At 34.1% G+C, this 25111-nt stretch overlaps 3 protein-coding genes, 1 long non-coding RNA gene and 1 other non-coding gene across 5 annotated transcripts; 2 read left to right on the top strand and 3 right to left on the bottom strand.

The window, feature by feature from the left end:
• Nucleotides 1-1546: 1546 nt before the first annotated feature.
• LOC132315059 (uncharacterized) lies at nt 1547-2071 on the bottom strand. The gene has a single exon (XM_059813816.1). It carries the CDS (start codon nt 2056-2058, stop codon nt 1615-1617), a length of 444 nt encoding a protein of 147 aa, XP_059669799.1. The 5' UTR covers nt 2059-2071; the 3' UTR covers nt 1547-1614.
• A 2363-nt stretch (nt 2072-4434) lies between these two features.
• On the bottom strand, nt 4435-7484 carry LOC132313203 (uncharacterized). Its single transcript, XM_059811886.1, has 5 exons — nt 7341-7484; nt 7059-7179; nt 6845-6948; nt 4910-5041; nt 4435-4824 (listed from the first exon to the last, which is right to left on the bottom strand). The coding sequence occupies exons 1-5, from the start codon at nt 7341-7343 to the stop codon at nt 4798-4800; spliced, it is 387 nt and encodes a 128-aa protein (XP_059667869.1). The 5' UTR covers nt 7344-7484; the 3' UTR covers nt 4435-4797.
• Nucleotides 7485-7521: 37 nt separating this feature from the next.
• TRNAG-GCC (transfer RNA glycine (anticodon GCC)) lies at nt 7522-7592 on the bottom strand. The gene has a single exon. It is a non-coding gene; the product is annotated as a tRNA-Gly (tRNA).
• Nucleotides 7593-12319: 4727 nt separating this feature from the next.
• On the top strand, nt 12320-13637 carry LOC132315057 (uncharacterized). Its single transcript, XR_009483568.1, has 2 exons — nt 12320-12538; nt 13362-13637. It is a non-coding gene; the product is annotated as an uncharacterized LOC132315057 (long non-coding RNA).
• Nucleotides 13638-19816: 6179 nt separating this feature from the next.
• LOC132313202 (protein NRT1/ PTR FAMILY 5.6-like) lies at nt 19817-24503 on the top strand. Its single transcript, XM_059811885.1, has 4 exons — nt 19817-20116; nt 22359-22576; nt 22838-23382; nt 23526-24503. The coding sequence occupies exons 1-4, from the start codon at nt 19981-19983 to the stop codon at nt 24397-24399; spliced, it is 1773 nt and encodes a 590-aa protein (XP_059667868.1). The 5' UTR covers nt 19817-19980; the 3' UTR covers nt 24400-24503.
• The last annotated feature ends 608 nt before the right edge of the window (nt 24504-25111 follow it).

Below are 25111 nucleotides of genomic sequence, written 5' to 3'. Positions count from 1 at the left end.
AAAAATTTCTTGCAAATAACCCGAGTATTTTATAAAAAATAAAATAAAATAAAATTACCGTAGTAGATTTTTTTATTGTCTATTTCCCTCTAGTTTTGAGGTTTTGTTAAACAAATCTTATATTTCTGGAATCCTTGTTTTATAAGATTTTCGTGCATATATTATTTGCAATATTTGGATATACGGTTTGTGAGATATGAATTTTTGAAATTTGAAAAAATCAAGATTTAAATGAAAATGCATTTTGGTCCAAATATCAACTCTTTTACCCCCTTTAGATAATTGAGGGGGGTTCTTTGGTAAAAAATTATACAAGGGTGATTTATTGGAAAGGATTACAAGTTGAGGGGGGTTCTTTGGTAAAAAAATTAGATGAGTGGGGTTTACTGGAAAAGGTTACAAGTCAAGGAGGGTTTTCTGTACTTTGCCCTAAATTATATACTGAATGAGCAAATACTTTTTTAAAAATAAAAATAAAAAAATAAAATCCTATATCTTTCAAATTCAGCAAATAAGGATATTTTGTCAATTTGAAAACTAAAATATCTAAAATGTCTTTAAGATAAAATAAAAAAACACTGATTATTAAGGGTACTTGGGGGTTTTAAAAAGATGGAAAGGGGGTTCTGCAAAGATGAATTTGGTAAGTATTACAAAATTGAAATAGCTAGGCACCAGAGTTAAGGTCTAGAAAATATAAGCAGGACTACTTTTTATGAGGGCTCATTGCATGATCTTCTATGTTGGTCTAGGATTTTAGGCTGAAACAGTTAATATAGGCTGTTATTTGGTTATATATTAAGACACATTCAATAAAAAGAAAATATGAGATTAAGAGAGAGTAAAGAAACTTCCGACTTGTATAATGGAGAGGCAAACAACGTTTCGTAAGCCATTGCAATCTCCCAACTTGTCATTCTGTCGGATTAAAGGCTTCAAAATACAGCCCCAAAGCTCTCCATGAACAAATTTACAGGGCAATCGTCAAGTCTAGTGTCTATATTGACGTACAACCCGGTTTTTATAGGCTGGATTCACTCCTATTAATTAAATATGTGTGTTAAGAAAAGGTATAGTTTACCCTTACTGGTGTTTAACCCCCCTTTCACATTTTAAGTTTTAACGTCAAATTTTTAATGACCAATAAAGAGATTCACATTACAACTCTAAGATAAGTGTACGATGAAGATGGACTATTTGTAGCCTTGCCATTGTTCAAAAGCTGAGTAAAGAGTAAAATGAGCTCACAGACTCATTGGAAGGCCATAGTGAGTGTGAACGGTGAAGTCCTGAGTCCTAAATCTCCTAGTTCAACATTTTTTTTCCCTGAGAATAAAGCAACTGATATATAAATAAAGATAATTGCATAGAATGGGCCTTTGGCCAAGACAGTCCAAAACTTGGAAAAGACACAAGCCCAACCTGGGCGCCCACACACACAAACCATTCCCACATTTCAATTCATAATCCAAGCAAGACTGCAACTAAAAATAACTGATAAATTTTCTCTTTCAATTTTAATAGTGATCGAGCCATGCAAAAATCACATATTCTGTAATCATTTCTGTACAGCATCTACCAAAAGCCTAGCTTACAACAAAATTAACCAGTAATTCAGCCACTAGTCTCTGAATTTTTCCTTCCAGTAGCTCGAATATAACAGAAAACCGCCACCAGAAACGTGGTTGCAAGGCCCCCAAGGATCACCCCACCCCCTGCAATTGACTTGTCCACTGAATGATGATGCTTCTCAAGTATATGCATCTCCTGCCCCGGAACAGCTCCATTTTCTTGATCCAAAGAACTGAAATCCTCCCTAGAATGCATCTTCTCCTCAGTTTGAGGCCCCTCGGATGGGCTCAAACACGGTGCAGCCAAGGCTGGCTGGTGCCTCCCAAGCTTTCGAATTGCTGGTGCTTCTGCTATGCTCAGTTTTCTCTCGTGTGATGGCCTAATTGCCGGTGTGCTTGTGAAAGATGCCACATTATGCTCCACCATGCCATGAACCATTTCACTAGCCATGGCTAGGATTAAGCAAATTGCAAAAAAATGAGCCATTATGAGAAATTAATTGGAGTTTGAAACTGCTTTGTGTTTGTGTGTTTCAATGCAGGTTATATATATAGGGGTTAGCATTAGAATGATCCCAAAACCGCGTGGTTTGATGGAAACTTCCCTTTGTTAATTGCAGGAATTGTTTTTGCAGTTTCTTTAGTAGCTTTTATTGGGTTGTCGGCAAAGTAGGAAAAATCAATGAAGATTACACGTGTAAGCATTAGAATATTCGAAATACAACTGTGATTACAATTAAGGGAACAAGATCTCTACTATGTTTATTTGTACAATTTAACTTAAAAGTTGAATCATTAGAAAAATTAAATTAAAAAATGAACGCTCTGTTAGCTATTAATGCACACTCATATACAGGAAGATGATGAGAGGTTAGTATTTGGAAAATGTGTGACCGGCCATAGTAATTCATTCCATCACTAGGTTCAAATTTACATGGCATTTGGAGGCAGAACCATTCACTGCACTGAACCATTTCATAAACTCGAGCCATCACCGCCAAAGATCATTGGGAATGTTAAACAACTTGGGATTTTGATCAAACCCAAAAATTTTAATATTGTAATGAGGTTACTAGTCATTCATTAAAACTCATTTAAAGGCGTACTCATTATAATTTTTCGTTAATTGATGGGACGCTAAAATGGATATAGATCTATTTTTTTTTCATATTGTGAATGCAAACTGAATCCCTCAAATTCGAACACTCAAAAATTTCACCAGTACACCAAGTGCAGGTGGTATCTGAAGTTATTCAATTTCCAACACTTCACTAAGTGGTGCTTATTTCCTAATCACTTCAATAAACAATTTTTTAACTTCAGAAACATTTGGCTGTTTAAACAACTAAATGTTTCCACTATAGTCTGTTTGGTTGTGAAGAAAATGGAAGAATCAATTGAACTTGTTTATCATACCAACACAATGTGGAGATAAAAAATGACAGGGTTATCTCTTGTCTGTAAACATCTGAGGCAAAAAATGTAACCTACAAGTCTCACTAGACAATAAATTTCTAATGCTTTATTTATAGAAAGACCAAGAACCAAGTACCTACCAAGATATATATATGCTTCAATTATTATGTATGCAGAAATTTATCTATCTGTATCTAATCTTAATGGTTGGTTCTGAAATTTTTAGATGATCTGGAGGTTGCAGAGCATGTGTGCATGTGCATGGATGGGTTATAGGTGATGTAAGCCTATATATCAGCATAATTAAGTGGAATGTAGGAGTATTATATGATCATATTGTATAATATTTATATGTTAGCTATAACCTACATTAATGGTAGTGCTTTGGAAATCAGGAACATGGTGTAGATTTAAGTATTTCTTAAGCAAGGAAGCTGCTGTGATGTCATTCATTAGGAAATACTAGTATTTGAATAAGCAGAATGCCTATTAATTGGGAAACAATACAAGTTTTCAACATCTTGGAGTGGAGACCATAACTGAACCCTAATTTAATGATAGGGTTTCTGTCAGTTACTGTCTATTGCATTATGGGATTGTGATTGAATTAGGTTGCTAATTCATTTTAAACACAAACTAATTGCTGGCAATGCTGTGCCAGCTTATGTATCCTTGATGGTCAAACCAGTGGGACAGTATGCTGGTCACTAGCACATTTGCACGTGCAATGAAGCAACCACTTGTCACATTTTAGTATTGTATAAAATTCATCTCCATTCTTTGCTATAGCTTGTTATAATAGATCCTCCCGACTCAACCATAGCGTGTTAAAATAGAGGATCCTGACTCAACCATGAACATTGAAACAGAAGATCATTATTTAGTTGGAAGGTCATTATTTAATATTGGTCTAGCCTAGGCACAATGAAAAAAAAAAATGTCTGCTCTCAGATTTCAACTTGCTTCATCGCGTTTGTCAGTTCCGAATTTTTATTATTGCACAAAATATCAAAAATTTGCAGACATTTATCTTTCAGCTGCACTAAACAGAATGCCTTTACTCTCTACATTATTTTAACTAAACAAAACCTAGTGAAACATTCAGCCACTCTATTACTGAAATATGATAATTTTATACCAATTCAACGCTTCAAATGTTGGTAGCTCACATTTGATAATTCTGACCCTTTGCTACTTCTAATGCCCCCAATTTTTTGCTTGGGTTAAACAATAAGAACAAACATTTGAAGAGGTAAATATAAAGAGCATAGTAATTTCAGTTCACTACTAAAAGGCATACACAACCAGATAAACATCCAAGTTCTCTGGAAATAGACAACTCACCTGCAGATAGTCAATCCTTCTCTGCCAATTGCCAAATAAGAGAGGCAACATGGCAAAAGGCAAAGACGGGTTATCAGAATGCCCAGTAAATGGTTGGTGCTAATTTCTGTTAGTAAGCATCCAAAAATAATAATAATAATAATTAAACAGCAAGCTCAACAAAGTTATAACTTATAGCTATGAAATAGTTTCTTCACTCTGTTGAATAGAACAACTCAACATAGCTATGAAATAGTTTCTTCACTCTGTTCTCAAGAGCTGTCTAATCACTCAAAACAAACTAATTAGGAGTTCCATAGATTATGTTTTCCTTCTACTAAAGCACACATAAAAGCATCTTGAAAAAGATGTGGAAATTGCCAGAAACAGGTAGTCAATTCCCTAAAACTTCTTCAGTCAAAGCCTCAGATGAATCCAGTTCCAAAATGCAGCGGCCCATCATGATGGAAAGATTTTACACACATTCTTAGATCAGTAGCTTCTCAATGGCATCCTGCATTTCAAAAGATTGGAGTTCAGGTTTTGAATATGATTACAGAAGGAAAATGCTGCAGAAAATGAGATCAAAGAAAAGTTACCTTAAGTTGCTGAATTTGAGTTCTCAACTGGCTTCCCTCGTTACTTGTCACTGAACAAGCAATAACTGGTCTCGTAACACCACATGCTCGACCAAGAGCTTGTTTTGAAGGAACAAAAACATAGGGCACATTCTGCAAAAATTGAATTTTAAAGATTAATGATTCCTGACAATTGAGAGTAGGTATTTTCTCAAGCTCTTCAGTTTTTGTTTTAAACAAAATTGAATTTGTGTGACAGCTGTTGCATGTGTCTAAAAGTTAAAAGTGAGGACACTGGAAAACAACTAAATTACTTGCAGAAAAAATTAAAAATAAAAGAAAAACTAAATTACAGAATTGGTTAATTTTTCTCATTCCATTTACTGCCACAAATGAAGTATTTCACACCAATGCATCACTGATATTTAAATACCCACGTTACTAAGAAATATATTAAGAAGCACCCTACTAAAATTCATCTAGAATGCATACTTCCATCTTTCGTGTCCATTTACATTGTCCGCATGATCAAAGAATAATCTGTGAATTCTGTTACAACTTAAGTAGAGAAAGAAACTATATAACTTGATGAATCTTCAACAGTCTAACTCATCTAAATGCAATCAACTTGTGAGCAAATTAGTTGACCGACCAGCGTTTCTGGTTCTGTTAATAATAAATGCCCTTCTGCTTTAACTTTTTAGTAATTTGTCATTGCAACACTTTATTTTCTGTTTCAGGCTAATTTAACAATCATTCTCATTTTTATTTTTCAATCCCTAATGCTTCGTTTGGTAGGAAGGAAGGAAAAGGGAAAAGGGAAAAGGGGTGGAGAGAAGTTAGGAAGGAAGAAACAAACTTCCTTTGTTTGGTTGAGAGGAGACAGGGAGAGGAGAAAAGAGGATGGATGAGTCATCCTTCTTGCTTTACGAATTTTACATCCCTCCAAATATGGATAGAAGAGAGGAAGGAAGAAAAACAAGACTGTTACGGAAATTTTATATTACAAAATTACCCTTCATAATTATAAGGTAAACCCAATATTAGCAATCTCTCTCCTCCCTTCTCTTATACCTCCTTCCCTTCTCTTCCATCCAACTAGACAAAAAAAAAAAAAAAAGGAAGGACATTATCCTTTCCATAGGGATGTGAGGATGTCTCATCCATCACTTCTTCTCTCCTTTCTATTCAATTTTCTTCCTTCCTACCAAACGGAGTATAAGAAAATGGAGGGAGAGGAATTTTCTGAATGTGACTTTGGCAAATAAGAAAGACAAATTCAGGCTCCCATAGCTTTGAAGTGTTTGAAAAATTTCTTTACCAAACTTAGCATGCATTTTAGTTCCGAATTTTTTTCTTTTTTCACTGCCCTTTCAACTGGTAGCACTTTGCACTTTTGCTCCTTCTCAATAGTGAAGTTAATCGTGTGCATTGTGCACGGTCATATCATCTACATCTACAACTACTCTCTTTCATCATGTCTTGGATTAGTGAAAATTCAAATTTCTCACCATTGTATCAACTTCCAAATTTCAGCAACATCTAGTTTGTTGACATGTTCCTAAACTATGCAACATACTAACCCCCAAAGCTTGAATGTTCTTGCAGCATCTCACAAAATCCACCCCTTAAGTAGTTAGGTAAACTTGTAAAGGCATATCATACAATACTCCAGAAAATTTCTCCATTTATCCATCCCAATCTAAACCACGAGCAAAAATCCAATTTATCTCTTCACTGCCCACTAAATTTCATTCCCTCATATTTGTTTCTAGTTTTACTAAACATCTTTCAGCAAAACGATTTAAAATATCCTTCATCCACCATTTTGTTAATCTTTACTCAACATAATTTTAATAAAACAGAAGAAAGAAACCGAAGAACAAACACACACAAAATTTTGCAAACACCCTGCGTACAATATATACCTGGACAAAATATAATAACAAAATTTACCTTATCTTCGGCAAGAAGTGGAAGATGAAGGAGGATTTCAAGAGGCTCAGCATCTGCCGCCATTACAACAAATTCCGAAATTCCTCTATTCAGAGTCTTAGTAGCTGAAATTCAAACCAGAATCTATATTAAGGAAATACCATGACATTAAAAGCAATAAAGAAGACCATATTGGCAAAACAACACATATATAAATCGAATTAACTGGGTATACCTTCATTAGCACCCTTTTTGAGTTGCTTGTAGTTTGCAGCCTGTTGAATAAGATCCAGTATGGTTATGGCCAACTGAGAATCTGCCAGTGGATACGCTTTTGGGTTCACAGCTTCTGCAGTCTGTATATGTATTTGTATATATATAAGTATACACACACAGGCAAACACATATAACACAATTACAGTTATCAAGCAATTAGAACTTGGCAAAGGAAAAAAATATATAACAATAAAAGTATCGAATATCAAACTCTAACTTGGAGAGAGAGAGAAGAGCGTACCATCTCGGCCAAGCTCTGAAAAGTGAGAACACCTGCAGAAGAGAAAACTAGGGTTGTCTTGGAGTACGGTAAAGTAAACGGGTTTAAAGAGGCCGAACGGGGTAGACAAATTAGGGTTTTAGGGGAGTTGGGTCGTTGGGTCGTTGGGGTACGAAAGGGCAATAAAAATAAAAATAAAACTTGCACCAGCCGGGAATCGAACCCGGGTCTGTACCGTGGCAGGGTACTATTCTACCACTAGACCACTGGTGCTAGATGAAGACAAATAAATGCTAATATATTTTTCTACGATGTAAAATTGTAAAGTACCTTTCACTTAAAAAAAAAAAAATTAGAAGTCCTTGTCGCACAAATTAATATAAAAGGACACTGCAGCATATAATGCCTTGTATTATTTGAATACGAATGTCACGCATTTCATTTTTCACCTTATCAAATGGTGAACTCATTATACAATAAATGTTTAATAATAAGTATACAGGGTTGAAATATCTTATCAAATTGCTATATTCATTTTATGAATCATACTTATTAAAAAATAATTATTAATTATAGCTTGTATTGTTGCAAGCCCGTATAATAAGCAGTCGACTAATATTTATTGAAGTTGAGTCATGCATTCGAGTTTTACGAAGATGGTGGAAAGGAATTAGTTGGACCAACAGGAGTGTTTTACTTTATTTATTCCAAATTTCTATCATGAGATGTCAGTGTTAGAATTTTTAGTCTGATGTGAGATGTGAGATAGATGAGTGGTGAAGATTTGGAATTTGACCGAGTAATTTCCACAAGATATACATGTGCATATTCACAATCATGATTTTATGATTTATACTCTAACTCTAATCATGTGAATTGCAGCATATTGAATCACAATCATGATTTTATCCACTAGCATGTGATTTGCATTTTGAATCATGATGGTAAGCCAAAGTATGCAATTCACATGATTTAATATCATGATCTTGGGTTGAAAAGTGAAATGGTCTGATCTCAATGTTTTGTTTGGTTTGTAATTCTGAGAACAATTTTTTATTCTCAGAAATTAAAAATAAAAAATTATAAGAAAAACTGTTTTCAGAATTACAAACCAAACAAGCCCAATTCTCTTAAAACAGCCATACCTAACTCTTTATTTGATTGATAAACATTTGATGATGAGGAGATTATTGGATGACACCTACTAGTGAGTACAAAAGTTGAAAAGCCTCATAAAACATGGAAATCTGAAAATTATTATCCACGAATTAGACCCTTTTATTTATTTATTTTAAAGACATTAACAAATAAAATCATAAAAACAGAGAACCTTTTATTAGTAATTCTTCATCAGTTTGAGAAACATCATTCTCATTTAGTATCTTGTGAAAGGCGAAGACAATACTATGTCATAAAACACAACACAACATGAAAAATATTTTAGGTTTAAACTGTTTTCAATGGAGTCGCCAGTTGTTGCTCGAAACGCTTCTTTGAGTCAAGAATTAAGTGGTTCTAGTGTTAGCTCACTTTGTTTAACGAGCAAGCCAAGCTCTTTGTGGGCTTGTTGCATGAACACTGAATCTAGATAAAAGATTTGATAAGATGACAGGCTGACTTGTGCTGCTTAACTTGGGTTAGATTTAATTTGGTTCCACAAGTTGATAGTCAGTTGCTTCTTTATAGTTGAGTAAATTCACATCTTTTAATTGGGCTCTGAGAGTTCTATTTCTCAGATTTTCTTCTTCATTTAAAGACTAAGAATCAATTGCTTAACACAAGTAAATATTAAAGAAAATGCCAATTGAATGTAAAAAAAATGAAGGAAAAAAGGTTTTATGGCCTTTATCCATTTCAATAAGGTGATACTTGATTGTTTCACCAAATCTGATCTGTTTAAATTGTTTCTTATTTGAATTTCATGTCCATGTTAAACTAGTTAGTCACATAAAAATTTGTTAAATGACATGACATGATTGTCAATGATTATCTGAAAAAAAAAACTTTATAAGATGAAGTTTTATGGTAATAAATAATTATGCATTCTTTGTTGGGTATTATGTTCTTAAAACACTTGTGTTGACTATAAAATGCAGATATTTTTCTAATTAAAAGGATTGGTAGTGAATAATCCATGCATTAAGCACCCAAATATCCCTGAAAAGACAAACCATTTATTTGAATTCATGTACCCAGTTGTGGATTCATTATTGGGTAATTAGGGTCACAGAAGATGTGTGGTGACTACAAAATGCCATTTATTGGTAGTTAATATAATTCATGCATTAAGCACCCAAATATCCCTGAAAAGGCAAACCATTTATTTGAATTGCTGTCGTTGATAGTTATGTTCTATCAGCAGCCTCTATCATCCTTTACAAGGTTATGCGCTGGCTGAAAAAAAATGTCCCATCTATCCATCATTTGATGGGTAGTGTGGCGATGATGAATACTATCCACTTTAATTTAATTTTGTTATTGAGCTCGAATTTTTAGGGATTATTTTCATATATTTCATACTTGCTATATTGCTCCAGTGTAATGGTACTTATTCATTTTGAATTCTTCATATTTAGTGTCATTTTCGCATATAGTGAAATTTTTACAATCCGTAAACATAACTCTAATTTTTTTTAAATGAATTACTTAAAATCTGTGTATTCGTTTTCTTACATAGTAAAATTCTTGCAATTCGTGAACGCAACCCTAATTTTTTTAAGATGAATTTTGTGTTAATTTTCTCAACATCACTGTCATGGAAAAGATGAGAAAATCTGCCTCAATCCATTTGCATAAGATTCTCTTTTATCAGCTACGCCAAGGCAATCATTTCTTTAAGCACTAAAATACCTCTTCTTTGTCATTTTTCCAGTTGTTGACTGTCAAACCTCATCTCCACAATTTGACTACAGTGTTAATGCACTTCATCACCTACTCCTCAAACTGATCACAGTGGAGTAATAATCGATACAATGTTGACTTTATGTTGTATTGCATATGCACAACCTTTATTGATCTGACTTTTGAAGTTTTGGTTACACTGTAGAGATTAAATTTATAAAAGGGATTCAAATCACTGAGCCAAATTGCAGAAGCTGGAAGTTTTAGGTTATCTTCTATGTTTCACAGGCATTCCACTTGCAAGATGCTTCAATTCGTCAGCAGAAAAAGTGACATGAATAATTGCTTGAGAGACTTATATTGTGGTCACTATTTTTTTAACTGTAGAACTTGAGTTATAATCCATGAAATCCATCTTGGTTAGGTCTATAGTTTTGTGTACCTTTTCTCTTTTTAAAGTGAAAAGACGAGGGTTTAAGTCCGGATTTGAGAATTCTAGACAAATTTTGCCCTTTCTAGGCAAATTTGGCCCTTCAATTTGAAACCCTAAGCGACCGCATAGGCCACATAGGCCCAGAACTGACCCTGATTCAAGTGTTCATAGAGAACGGATGTATTGATTTTCTTAATAAATAAATTCATGAAATCCATCACGTTTATGCCATGAAATCACAAAAACATTGAGGAACTGGCTTAATCTTTAATCCTGAAAATGGTACTACTGTGCTAAAACTTAGCTGTATATCCTTGTGGGGACAAGATAATGAAAGTCATCACTGATAGAACACCATAATTTGGCCAATTTAAAATTTTTTATTAGGAAATTATTGGTCAAAATCTTATTAATTGTCAGTAGCTAGTTGTTAGTCCACCTCTAGTGCAAGAAATGATGAAAATTAGTAGTTGATGGTTAATTCTCTTTCTTCTAGAACTGTTTCTGCCATGGCAATGTCCGCAATCCTAGTGTTGCTCAACCTAAGAAGAGGTTTATGTGTAATGATTGCAGATCGACTCCATTTTTTGTTGCATAGAATTTCTTCTAGGAACCGTTAATGGAAACTTGGAAATGGAATTGGTAAATAGGTAAAAAACAATTAAGAAGTAAATGAAATGAAAATCAAACACCTTACTAAACGCACACAGATTTAACGTGGTTGGAACTATAAACTACGTCCACAATACACGAAGAAGAAAAGAGATATATAAGTGTTGGCACCAAAACTTGGCAGCCACCTCAGCGGTGACATGTACTAGTGAGGAGCCGACAAGTGTTTCTTATGTATCAAGGAAAGACGGCCAGTTGAGCAACAAAATGAGAAAATTTAGGAGTTCAGCCACCTTATCAAATAAGGTTGCCGCTGAAATATGGTAATTGATATTTGATTTAATTTAAATAGGTTGTTTGACTAGGAAAGAAACACTAGGGGATTTAGCTAAAATGAAATCCCTATGAAATAGGGATTCAATTGGAGAAGGAATTCCAAAAAAAGGGTAGACCCATGACTGTTTCAACAACGTTTTGGCAACTTGTATTTGACTATATCAAGGTGGGTTTTTCAGCAAGGATTTTCTACTAAAGTAAGACGAGAAAGGAAGAAGAAGAGCACTGGGTTTTGACATAGTTTGAATTACAAAAAGAAAAAAATCAAGGAGAAGAAGAGATTTTCTAGCAAAAAATTAAGAAAATAAGTTAAGAAAGAATTCTATAAATAAGAAAGTTATAATCCTATTTTAATTCGTCCAGCACCAACCACAAAAATCCAAAATTCATCAAATGACAACGTCATCTTATCTTCAAATATTTTGTCCAAATGGTAAATTTTATTGGAAGAATATGAATTCCAGTAACTTATCATTTTTTTAGCAATGCTTAATTATGCTATTTATAATTTAGTAATTATTTTATGCAAACGGATTCAAATGACAAATTTTTTATCAGATTTATGTCACTTTAATTCGGCCTTTTCCATTCTATTGCAAACATTACTGTAATGTCTTTAACTTTATATATATATATATATATATATATATATATATATATATATATATATATATATATATATATGTTAAAGTTAAATAAAATGTTATTCACCTGTGGGGCCCACATGATTTATAAGCCAATATAATGACTTATTTCTTCTTCTCTGCGTATTAGTCTCTCTCTCATTCCAGAAGCTCTCTGGGCTTTTTTTTCTTTTTATGGTTTCAAGCTTCAAGGCTTAATTTTTCTCTCATCTCTTATCGGATTAAGGTGCCGTTTGAGGCAAAACGAAGCCCACGACGAGCTCTACGCATCCATACCAGAAATTCCAGCTTTTGATCCTCTTTGGGAGCTCGAATTTAGAGACCCATTTTAAGGGTTTTGGCTCACTTTTAAGGTAGGGACACCTTAATCCACTACCTTCTTGTTCCATTGTGAATTATAATCATTTGTTGTGCCAAGCATGCTTAATTAGAAATTAATTGTATCAATGATTATTTTAAATGTTGTCTAGAGAAATTAATGTATTTGAATGTGAGTTGTTTTATGTATAAAGCATGCTTAAATGTATTTTGTTATATCTCAATGTGTTAATAATTACTTGGGAGATGTTGAACATGTTAAATGTTTAATTTTATGGTGTAGAATTTTAAATTCCATGACATTGAATGTATGGAACATATATACATGCACATACCATTGGGTTTGCATGAAATGGGAGAAATTGTTCTTGAAATAAATATGGGGAATTTCAGGGAAGTGTTTTTGATGAAATGGTTTTATGCGAAACCCGGTCGCTGCGAGGTTACCAACGGGCCGGAGGTTAATATAGCCTAGAGGGGACTAGGGAGTCGCCCTAGCGTGGTTGAGCTAGCTGGGCCCCATAATGACGCCGCGGGGTTACCAAGGGTCAGGGACACTAGCCAATCCTCCTCTCGTGTCGCGGCGGGGCTACCAAAGGGCGGGCTGTATTAACAGTTTGGAAATGATGTTTTGGATTATGAAAATGGGGAGCGACACTAGCATGCATTGCATCTCATACCATTGCATTGGATATACTTGATATTGAATCGTTATGCTGTATTATTTCCCGACATTGTATGATTCCCATTTCCCATTGGCCTATGCTTTGTTTGGATTCACAAGGACACAAGATGTGTGTCTTAAATGTCACCTGCTGAGTTTTATGCTCACCTTACTATTTATATTATTTTTTTCAGGTCTTGGAAATGAACTGGTGGACGACAATCCACCTCAAGTTTGAAAGTTGTTAGAAGGTTGTTTGCTATTTTGTATTTTGACCGTTCTATGTATATTCGTAGTTGTGGAAATGTAACTAAGTTAGTATTCACGGCCTTGTAACTTAAGAACGAACTTATCTTTTGTTTGATGTAAATGAAACTAGTGGAATTATGGTATATGTTTCCATGCAATTGTATTATGTAACGTTGTAAGACAGGGACTTTAAATATTAATCTTGTATTTTGGGACTGTAATTATGATAATTTAGATTAATTGGTGTGTGGATGTTCCACCATGAAAGGAACTATGTTAAGGTATAATGAACGGATGAATGGGATGCTAGATGTTTTATGTATTTTGTGTATTGGGACAGGTTGTTGAAGGTCCATTTTTAGGGGAGATTATGCCGAATTTTTTTAAAATTTTGGCATCAGTTAGGGTCGTTACAATTACTTTTCAATCTATTTTAATTCGGCCAGTTTACTTTTTAGTCCATTTCAATTCAGCCAGTTCATTTACTTTAAATTGCATTTTTATTCTTTTAACACCTTTATAAAAAAATCCTTGCAAACAAGGCAGAAAAAGAATCTTGCTGGGAGTTCTTACTATTCTCTTTCCCACACATTCGCCTGAAGTCAGCCACGGAAAAGGGATAGGCTGGTGTTTAATTCATAATTTTGAGTATTTTATACAAATACAATGGCATGCTCGCAAGAGTCCATCAACCGGCGTAAGACCAAAAATTGCAAGAACAGTAAGTTTATGAAACCTTAATCCCCAACTCACCCTTTATCTCTCTCTATTTTGAAATTTTTAGAATTCAATGTGAACAATAAAATGCGTTAATACATATCGGGTTACAATAGAAATTAAAAATTAGGTGAAAATTGGTCCAACGAGTCATAAAATTAAGGCCACAACTCATCAAGTTGCATGACAAAGAAGTCATAAATAACATCATAGAAAAGAAGAATGACTTTGGGATCATAAGATTGAGTGCAGAGGTGGAGTAAAAGGAATGTTGAAAGGAAATGGTGTATGTTGATTGCCAAGCCATGGCATCATTATTAGCACATTATGATATAGTTGAAGAAGGGACACAGACAGACAGAACTCATGTGAAAGGTGAATAAGTAAAGGAAGCCAATACAAGGCATAGCATAAATCAGCATATCATGTGAGTGGCATAAGGCAGCCAAATGACCAGCTGCTGATGATACCTCAAGATCAAGAGTGATTCTGACTCAGCAACCAAAATCTGTATAGGCATAACACTCTTTGGACACAATGCTCCATTTCCATATATAAGCCTTGGCATCATTATTACTATTAGCAACATTTGTTAGGGAGAGATTAGTCCAAAATCTGTATAGGCATAATTTATTAGGCTATTAGCAACATTTGTTAGGGAGAGATTAGTCCCCAGCTGTCCAAAACTGAGAAGCATGCCTCCTCTGTAAAAAAATTTCCCGAGTGTTGCATGTCAACGTGGAATTGATAATTGTAATAGGGGAATTGAAATATCTGTTTGTCATTTCACTCATATGGTTATATGGGTAAACGTACTTGTACTATGAGATACACAAAAGTTAAACGTACTTGTACTATGAAACATGAAAAACAAGGGATAGTGCATTCCACGATACCATCACCCTAGGATTTTGCAAAGTTTGATGTACCCAACTTTATTTTTGGAGTTTGTTTTCTCAACTTGATTTTAAGATCACAGTGGTTCAATCTTAGAGCATTGTCTGTCTGCTGTTTAAAAACGCTTTAATTTTAAAAAATTGTGTTTAGATGTGTTTGATAATTATTAAAAGTGCTTTTAATAGTTATCAAATTTAGCTTAGTTTATGAAACTCTCAAAACTGCATTATGAATAAAGTTGAATATTTTAGATAACTCATTTTCATTAGATAAATTTTTATTTTTTATTTTTTATAAAGACAAATATGTTGATTTATTAATAAAGTTAATATTATCAAATATGATAACATCTTATTAAGAGATTTTATTGTAAAATTAATAATAAAAGTATTTAAAAAAATATTATTATCAAATATATTAAAAAATAATTTAATTGTAAAGAGTGCTCATTATAATATGTTAACAAATAGTGTGTGTTTTTTTTTATTTTTTCAAGAACAATTCTAAACGGCTCTTATCAAGACGCACGAAACATTGTTAAAATCATAGTCAAAATGAAATAGAAAATTTAGGTGGGAACATAGAGTAGGCTGATTCTGCATGCCGAATAATAAATATGACCAGTATCCGCCCAGATTTTGCTTACCGACATGGTCCATGGACTTCATACGGAATTTGGCTCCTGAACAGAGTTGAAGAATCAGTTGGATTCTTTTTACTTGGTCGGTTCAACACTACTTTTTTTAAAAGCAGCCTATTTTTTCTGGCACGTCTTAAACGTGTTGCAAGTGTAACACGCTTGATGCATCCAAATTTAACAGTGTCGTGATAGATTAACATACAAAATAAATCAATCATCTTTAAATTATATTTGTAGGGAAAAAAAAAAAAAAATTATAATAGTAAAATCATGTTATAGCCTAGTAATATTTTTTTATAAAAGTTGAATGTTCAAGTCCTACTGTAAAAAGACATCAAAGGTGGTGGAAACTTTGGAAACATTTATGAATTGCATGTACATGTTTGAACTCCGTATATCAAAAGTAAAAAAAAGAAGGCTTTGTCCTTGACCATAATATGAAATTTTCTATTCGTGTAATAGAAAATTCAACCATACTAATTAATCTTTTGAAAAATAAAATAAAAAAATCTTTTGACCCTGGCGTTTTTATTCTAAAGGAAATATGCTAAACAATACTAATTAATCTTTTGACTCATTCTTGATGATTTTATTGTATAGTCAAAATTTTATGCCACGAGAACTTGGAAATATGCTACATTGAATAGTATCAAACACCTTCATGGTACACACTGCACTACTGAGCAAAAGTGTAAAAAACAGAACAAAATCTCAACCACCCCAACTATATTCTTCTAAATCAAGTAAAAGGGACATCACATTAACATGTGTTTCAGGCTTACATTCACTGTTTCTACATAAGTTGGAATATTTTCCCAAAAAGAATAAAAATTTAAAAAAATTAAAAAAAAAAAACAATTAATGAACCGGAAAACATAGCTTTTTCAGAAGTTCTCTAATTTAACATGCATGAAATATGTTGGAACTAAGTCACACAGGGCGGGAGCGAGAGTGGGAGCACGAGAGCGACAAAATCTATGTCACACAAAGTCAGAGCGCAAGCAGAGCGTGAGAGCGGGAGCGCATTTGGAGTGTGAAAGCGACACCCGTTGAGAAGGATTGTGTAACATAGTGCTGAAACATTGAGGACTCCCACAATCTGCGATAGCAAAATGTGCTAAATAGCTTTTTCATCAAAGCTCTTGCCTTCATGAATCTTATCTCTAAGGTGGGTCTGGTCCTTGGCCAATCCGTCACTTCTGTTGTTTGAGCAATGGTTTCCAGATATCATTGATTGGATCTGTCAAGAAAAAGAAGAACACAAAACAAAAAATAAAAAACACATGCAACAATGAACAGAGTGGTTTACCATCATAATCCAATAGGAGTATAGGATAATAGACTATAGAGCAATTGAAGAGCACATATGACTTTGAACAAGATTGAGTTATTACCACCAACATCAAATTTTCACATTCCTTCGATTGCAAAACAACAATGATTGCCCACTAAATTTGCCAAATAGCTTAGGAAAATTTAGTTTGACTATGGAAACATTAAAAATATAAAGAATGGGTAATAACCACTATCATCTTACCCATTTTGGAACGTTGATGATGATATATGGCTGAGACTCACAGAGTGCTCTGACCACCATGAAAAAAGTTATGAACTCATAGCCACAACCACTGAAACCCATAATTAACCCTACAATTGCAACCAATTAGTAATCCGTTACATTGCCATTGATTGTTTAATTGCAGAGTTGAAAAGTAAGAGCTTAACCACAAATTTTTTAGATCATAAGAGCAAAATATCATTTTATTAATAATAATATTATTATACAACTCCAATTCAATTAGAGTGATTATTTTTAGCTTTGAGTGTTTGACCTGCCTTGTTTTTGAACCTATCCATTTCTGAGTGGAGATTGTGCAGTCACCACTTACTTCCGCGTTGATATTACTTTCACCTGCAAACTTGATCATGACACAGGAATTTCGGCGGGAAAGTTCAATCCATAGTTTCTTGTTTAGAAGAATTTGTTCCTCCTCAAAGTTGCCTCCACCAGGCACGCGTCTCTGTAACGAAATTGAAGTTACAGGGTTTGTTGTCATTTTCATGGAATAAGTTCCTATAGACTTTGAGCGCACAACTTATATGTGATTGATCTATTTCGCTGCTGGAACACATCATAGACAGCCAACCCTATACGTAACTTCACTTTCACGATTTATACTTGAAATTGACATTGAATTCACCCCATTACAAACTTTATTAGCTGCCCTCATAATTCACACCCTCTAAATTTTTATTTTTATTTTTCCGATAATCGGGGAATCCAGGGCACTAATCCACGGGACCCGTGTAAGGTGACCTTTCTATACAAATCAAGTAAAATTCGAACTATGTCCGCAGTTGTGACCCCAAAGAATAATTCACCCCCTAAATTTTACACACTACACATTGCCTATATGCATATATATATATATATATATATATATATATATATATATATAAAACAATAACTCGATTGAGGCTTGAATCCTTTACCTAGGAGCTTGTTTGCCTATATTTTGATTCAAGAAGTTATAGTGTCACTATCTCTATGTTCAATTGTTAACATATATAATCACGTGATTATGCAGAGTTATTAGTTTAATTGTACGTGGGGGAAAATGGTCCACTAACCATCTCCATAATTTTATCCTATGCCAGTATGATTTACTTGTCCTATTAGTGGTGATCATATCACTAGGCCACTACAATATGCTAAACAAAAATAAAGCAAATCCATAATAGTTGTTCAGTTTTAAATATATTCCCCTCTTTTGAAATGCTTTTGGAATAGGTTGAATTCCGTGCAGAGGGATCGAGATAGGTAGTTAATGGAAATCAGAACCCTACGGTGTGTCGTTTTTGCCATCTGCATGTCATCTGTCTAATGCAATAATTTGACATCATAAATGCGACTAGTTTAAAACGATAAGGTAAGAACGATATTATTGTATTAAATTCTCTGATTTAATGATATCATAACATTATAACTCGATATAATGTATTGCATGAGTGATGTATCTTCAATATAAATGTATTGCAAAACATTTTTTTAAGTTATTGCATTAGTATTGTAATTTGTGATGTAACTGTGTTGCATTATAAATCCCTAAACAAGAGTAGATAATTTATGATGTAGTTGTGTAAGGATCCTTAAATAGGAGTAGATATTCGGTGCACCCAGTGCACCGGGCCGCTAATATGAGCTATCTGTACACAACACGTGCCAGTGCGTGCACATCACAAACGGCGGCTCAAAGTAACCCGGTGCCGGACGCACTCGAATATTTATTCGGAGCGGATCCGATTCAGTTAAAGGAGAGAGATTTTAGTTAAAAAAAAAAAAGCAAAAACAGGGGATAAAAGCAGCTGTAAAGGGATTAATGACTTTAGTTATCATTATTAGTATCTTTTAGATCTTTTCATTGTGGCAAAGAGATTCGTAAACATATTATGCTTTAACTGGGATTCGCATCTGAACAGAAGACTTAGTTTTAGGGTATCAACTAGTGTAGATAAGTATAACATCAACAAATAAGAATTAAAAGATCACTGTTAGGACAAATTCCGGCAATTTGTAGATTAAAGACTTCTAAAACAACAATTAAAAATAATTGTCTTCAACTGTTTATGATCGCTATGAGTAGACAATCAAGAAATAAAAAAATAAAAATACACCACACAAGAAACAAAGGATATTACAAGTTTTAAGCCGGCAAACCATTTCTCTCTCTCTAATGACTTTGATGTTCTCTTTTCTCATATTACAATTCCTAAACACCCTCTTGTATATTAAGTTACAAGAAAATCCTAAACTCAGGTCCACAACCCGAAAGAAAAATAAAATTCGGACCACAACTTCACCCTCACTTTCACAACCACAAGTGTGCTCAATGTTGGACAGTAAGTAAACAGAAACAATGAATCTATTATATATTCATGTATTTCATCTGTGAAAAGAGTGATTGTGCTTTTACTGTGGGACAGAGTCAATAAAAACCAAAAACAAAAAGTAAAGTAAAAAAATTCTAATTGGCATGGATGCTATTCCCTTTTAGGGACCAACAATGAGACTTGTGAGTGGAAGGAATGACAAATTTCTCTCCCACTATCATTGTCAAGAAAATTTCCCTCCATTCCTTTGTCAACAATTCCAATAGAATTGTAGACTCCCAAACTTGGTGACCCAAGAAAGAAATCTCCCCTATATAAGGAAGTACAACCAGACCTGCCATCTCTATCCCCATCCTCAGTGCTTATCTTAGAGCTTTGTCACTTGTTCCTCTACTTGACAACTATTGAGCATATAATCGATGGAGCAAACAAAGAGAGGAGATTCAGTAGATGTTGAGGAGGAGAAATGGGTTTATGATTCTTCTGTGGATCATAAAGGAAACATTCCTCTCCGAGCTTCCACCGGCGCATGGAAGGCCTCTCTGTTTATTATAGGTAAGGATTCATGCATTTTTATATTGTGATCTACATATCATTCAACTCATTGCATGTCCAAGATTAATAATCACTTCTTTATCTTCAGTTTGGTTGTTGAGAAAGTTGATGATATTCCAAATTTTCTCACTTCTCCTTTGCTTTCCAGGCAACAAAACAAAGCATACTAATAAATTTTATCCAACACCTGCTTCTTTCTTTCCCTTGCAATATAAAAATGTCAACTTGTTGGATGCTGTTTTCGTGCTTAACCTTTTTCTCTTAATTAATATTCCTCAACCAACTGCTTAGCATATGAATAAAGCAAAGAGTGAAATGTTGCATCACATACAAGCTTTGCATGGTGCTCTTTCTGTTCATGTCATTTATATATTGTCTTCAACTTATGGTAACTTTTGATTACGAACAAATATTACACGTACATTACATAGAGGCTGCCACCTTAAATAACAAAGAATGAAAACATAACATTCATATAGCAGACTCCAAATAATTAGAAGAAGAAGAAAAAAAAAAAAAAAAAAAAAAAGAAGAAGAAGAAGAAGAAGAAGATTGATTATTGTTGTTGTAGTATACATTAAACGTCATAAAATAAACTTTAATGGTAAGTGTTATATCTTACACTGTGACCCTTTGCTTATTAGTTTTTACATTGAAGATGGTATATGTTTTGTATATCAATGTTTTGCGATATTGCGATATAACCATCTTCAATGTAAAAACTAATGAGCAAAAGGTCAGTGTAAGATATAACACTTGCCATTAAAGTTTATTTTATGACGTTTTATGTATACTACAACAACAACAATATATATATATATATATATATATATATATATATATATTTGATAAAAATAAAATAAAAAAAATAAAAAAAGGGCGCATCTACTAGGTGTGGAGGTTAGTTTTACTTTTTGATTCCACTAACTTTGCGGCGGTGTTACTATTCATTAAACATCTTCTAACTTCAGAAAACTATTTTTACTTTTTGATTCTTTTGCGTGGAAAAAAATTTTCTCCTGTTTTACTTTTTCTTTTTTTCACATTAGACAAGAACCAAAACAAAAAACAAAAAAGCAATCTTGTGACTAGTTGATTGAAAGAAAGCGTCTTTTCAATTTTACACGACTCTGTTGGAATATACCATTGGATTATTAGCGCTATAAATCCTATAATCATTATTTGTGAGTGGATATATATATATATATATATACACACCCACCCATCCACAATCCCCTTGTCCATAATCCCTCTCTTTCAATGAAAAGGCATCAATCCCCCTTGAACAGAACAGAGGTCCATCTAAATGAAGCCAAGGCCAGGAACAAAAACAATTGCATGGTTCATTAGTTGTTGTTCCTGGTGATAATGCTCCCTACTAAAATGCCCATCATGTCAGGGTATTTGTTTGCTTCAATCATATTGTTTCCTAGTTCTATCTCCATATTCCATTGGCCACGCCTATTAAGTGGGTGTGTGACATCATCTTTCATTACTCTAAAGTTGTTGGTTATATGGACAAGGTGTGTGTATATATATCACAATTTTGTGTGTGATATATCATAATTGCAGTTGAACAGATTAATAAAAAACCATTAGAGGCCACAAATGTTTAGAAAATGCACCCAACTCAACAATATGGTTTGTTCCACTCTGAGATCCTCAATCATTCTACACTATCATACTCTAAAGTACACAGTTGTTTGTCCACGGGACATAGTACACTCTATCAATTAAAAGTAGATGGTCAATTGCCTCAAAAGTCAAAAAACACAAGATCATCCTACTATCTTGGTCTAAAGCACACGGTTGTTTGTCCACATGAGATGGTCAAATGCCTCAACATCATCCTATCATTTCTTTTTACCTCCTAATTAAAAATAATAATAATAATAAAATAAAGTAGATTTTGGGTACATTTTGGTTAAATTGCTAAACTTTTTGACAATATGTAGCCAAAACAAAACACAAAAATAAAATAAAAATAAAAATAAAAAAATAAAATTTGCACAATCCAATATGTATATCCCACTTACACACAATACTATGAAGCGACTTTGGTGCGTGGGGAAGGGGACTAACAAAAAATTTGGTAAAAATAATAATAATAATAACCAAAAAGGATCTTAATTAAATTGAAAATTGTTGATTTACTCCACTGTTTCTAATATTTAGCACAATATTTTATTTTATTTACTCTGGACACTTACTGTCCTCGTGTGACTCTGAAATGCTTTTGCAGCAATTGAGTTCAGCGAAAGGTTGAGTTACTTTGGATTAGCAACAAGTTTAATTATATATCTCACCAAAGTCATCCATCAAGACCTCAAAACTGCAGCAAAAAGTGTCAACTACTGGTCTGGGGTGACCACTATGATGCCACTCCTCGGAGGGTTCTTAGCTGATGCTTACTTGGGCCGTTTTTCTACCGTACTTGCTTCATCCGTTGTCTACCTCTTGGTAATTTCAAATTTTTACTTTGGAGAACATAATAATTAAGATTAACCTTAATTTCAATTTTCTAGCATTCCATTAATGATTTAAAAATATAAATTTCAAGACAATTATTATAAGTAATTCTTACCAACTTTTTATTTTCTCTGGTAGATTATGGGGTATTTTGACAAGTCTGATACCACCATTGTTGTTGAATAATTTAATCAAGTTAGATTGTCAATTTATAAATGAGTGAATTTGTGTTTTCATTGTTTTGGAAAACAGGGTTTGATCTTCCTGACCATGTCTAGACTAGTCCCAAGCTTGAAGCCTTGTGATACCAGCCTTTGTCATGAAACTAGGAAGATTCATGAAGTGGTCTTCTTCCTAGCTATCTACTCCATCTCTATAGGGACTGGAGGGCACAAACCCGCTTTGGAAAGCTTCGGAGCAGACCAGTTCGATGATGATCATTCTGAAGAAAGAAGAAAGAAGATGTCATTTTTCAACTGGTGGAACTTTGGCCTTTGCTCTGGACTACTACTTGGTGTAACTCTGATTGTTTATGTGCAAGACCATGTGAGCTGGGGTGTTGCAGACATTATCCTCACTGCTGTAATGGCTTTTAGTATAGTGATCGTCTTAATTGGAAGGCCATTTTATCGCTATAGGATGCCCACAGGGAGTCCCTTAACCCCAATGCTACAAGTTCTTGTAGCAGCCATTAGGAAAAGAAATCTTCCTCATCCTTCCTATCCTGCTGAATTATATGAAGTTCCCAAGTCAGAGAAGACTCGGGGAAGGCTTCTATGCCACACCGACAAGCTCAAGTAAGCTAGTGAACTCTCATTTTCCCATTTTATCGCTATAGTATATCTATCACTTTGATTTTTGTTCTTGGACAAACCTACTATGATGTTATAGAGACTGGAGTTTCAAAAGTTTTAATGTGTTGCATCTTCATGTGTTTTAGATTTCTTGACAAGGCTGCAGTCCTTGAAGAGGATCAAATTTCGGGTGAGAAGCAACAAAATGCATGGAGACTTGCAACTGTTACCAGGGTTGAGGAAATGAAGCTTCTTCTCAACATGATTCCCATATGGGTAGCAACATTGCCGTTTGGAATTTGTGTAGCACAAGCCTCAACATTCTTCATCAAACAAGGTACTACTCTGGACCGCAAGATCACTCACAGTTTCCTGATCCCTCCGGCCTCCATCTACTCTCTGGCTGCCATTGCAATGATAGTTTCTGTCACTGTTTATGACAAGATTCTCGTACCTGTACTAAGAAGGATGACAAAGAATGAAAGAGGCATCAACATTCTCCAAAGGATTGGTATTGGGATGATTTTCTCAGTTGCAACTATGGTTGTCGCGGCCTTGGTTGAAAGAAAGAGACTAGCTCTTGTGAAGGAGGATCCAGTGAAGGGTTCAATGTCAATGAGTGTGTTCTGGTTAGCTCCACAATTTATCATCATTGGTGTAGGAGATGGATTTGCTCTAGTGGGGCTGCAAGAGTACTTCTATGACCAAGTCCCGGATTCAATGAGAAGCTTGGGTATAGCGTTTTACCTTAGTGTGCTGGGGGCTGCAAACTTCCTTAGTAGTCTCTTGATAACAATTGTGGATCACGTAACAGAAAAGCATGGGAGAAGCTGGTTTGGTAAGGATTTGAATAGTAGTCGGTTGGATAATTTCTACTGGCTTTTAGCTGGCATTACTGCAGTGAACTTGTGCTTCTATGTGTTCTTGGCTCGGCGATGCCCTTACAAAAATGTGCAGAGAAGGGCAGTTGTTGCTCATTCTGACTGCTACGAAGGTGATAATGTAGGGACAATGGCTTGATACATTATAGTCTTTCTGTCATTAAGATGGCATGTCAATGCTGCTCCAGTTTAATGTCTGTAATCCAATAATTAATGAAGTTTATAGTATTGTTGCACATATAATGATGCTTGAATTTATACATATGTGTGTGCAGGCGTGCATGTTCTGTGTATTTGCCAATGTTTCAATTATAAACCTGTGATCAATTGTTTATACACTTCAATGGATTGAAGGATATTTGAACATGAATTCCTATAAACAGAGTGTTTTATAGTTCTTTAGCAAATGAATACAGTATTATAATACATTCACAAAAATACCATTATGATCTTATTCTAGATTAATTATACCTTTCAAAATAGAATGACATCCAATGGCCCAAAATTAGGGTTTTTTATTTTTTACTGAAGTATTATTGTGAGCTAATGAGTTCTAACCTACAGAACTACGAACATACGTCAGAAGTGAATTAGATTACAATGTAATAATGAAAGTTTCTTTTTTGTTGACATGCCATGTTATGCGGAAATTCTTGTGGAGTTTAGGTTTTTCCCATTGCCACTTTGTTTAGGAGGAGAAAGTAAATTTTGATGTTCAAACAACTGCGATTTGGATAAATTAATCATTTAACTATCAAAGTGATGATAGTTGAATGATTAATTATACGTCAGAAACGTTTGATCAAAATTGTGTACTTAGAGTTTGTTACTCCTCAAAGTTTAATAAATTG

The sequence above is a fragment of the Cornus florida genome, unplaced genomic scaffold (genome assembly GCF_030987335.1).
Source record: "Cornus florida cultivar Cherokee Brave unplaced genomic scaffold, ASM3098733v1 CherokeeBrave_3.0.0_Hap2_Chr06, whole genome shotgun sequence".
Taxonomy (NCBI): Eukaryota; Viridiplantae; Streptophyta; class Magnoliopsida; order Cornales; family Cornaceae; genus Cornus; species Cornus florida.
Note: the sequence above shows the minus strand (reverse complement) of the source record. Positions and strands in the feature narration are given on the sequence as shown.

Coding starts and splice junctions, on each gene's coding strand:
- LOC132315059 (XM_059813816.1), bottom strand. CDS start 2,058: ATGGCTCATTTTTTTGCAATTTGCTTAATCCTAGCCATGGCTAGTGAA.
- LOC132313203 (XM_059811886.1), bottom strand. Junction 5,042..6,844: donor CACTTCTTGCCGAAGATAAG/GTAAATTTTGTT, acceptor CAATTTTTGCAG/AATGTGCCCTATGTTTTTGT. Junction 4,825..4,909: donor CTCAAATTCAGCAACTTAAG/GTAACTTTTCTT, acceptor TTTGAAATGCAG/GATGCCATTGAGAAGCTACT.
- LOC132313202 (XM_059811885.1), top strand. CDS start 19,981: ATGGAGCAAACAAAGAGAGGAGATTCAGTAGATGTTGAGGAGGAGAAA. Junction 22,577..22,837: donor CATCCGTTGTCTACCTCTTG/GTAATTTCAAAT, acceptor TTTGGAAAACAG/GGTTTGATCTTCCTGACCAT. Junction 23,383..23,525: donor TGCCACACCGACAAGCTCAA/GTAAGCTAGTGA, acceptor CATGTGTTTTAG/ATTTCTTGACAAGGCTGCAG.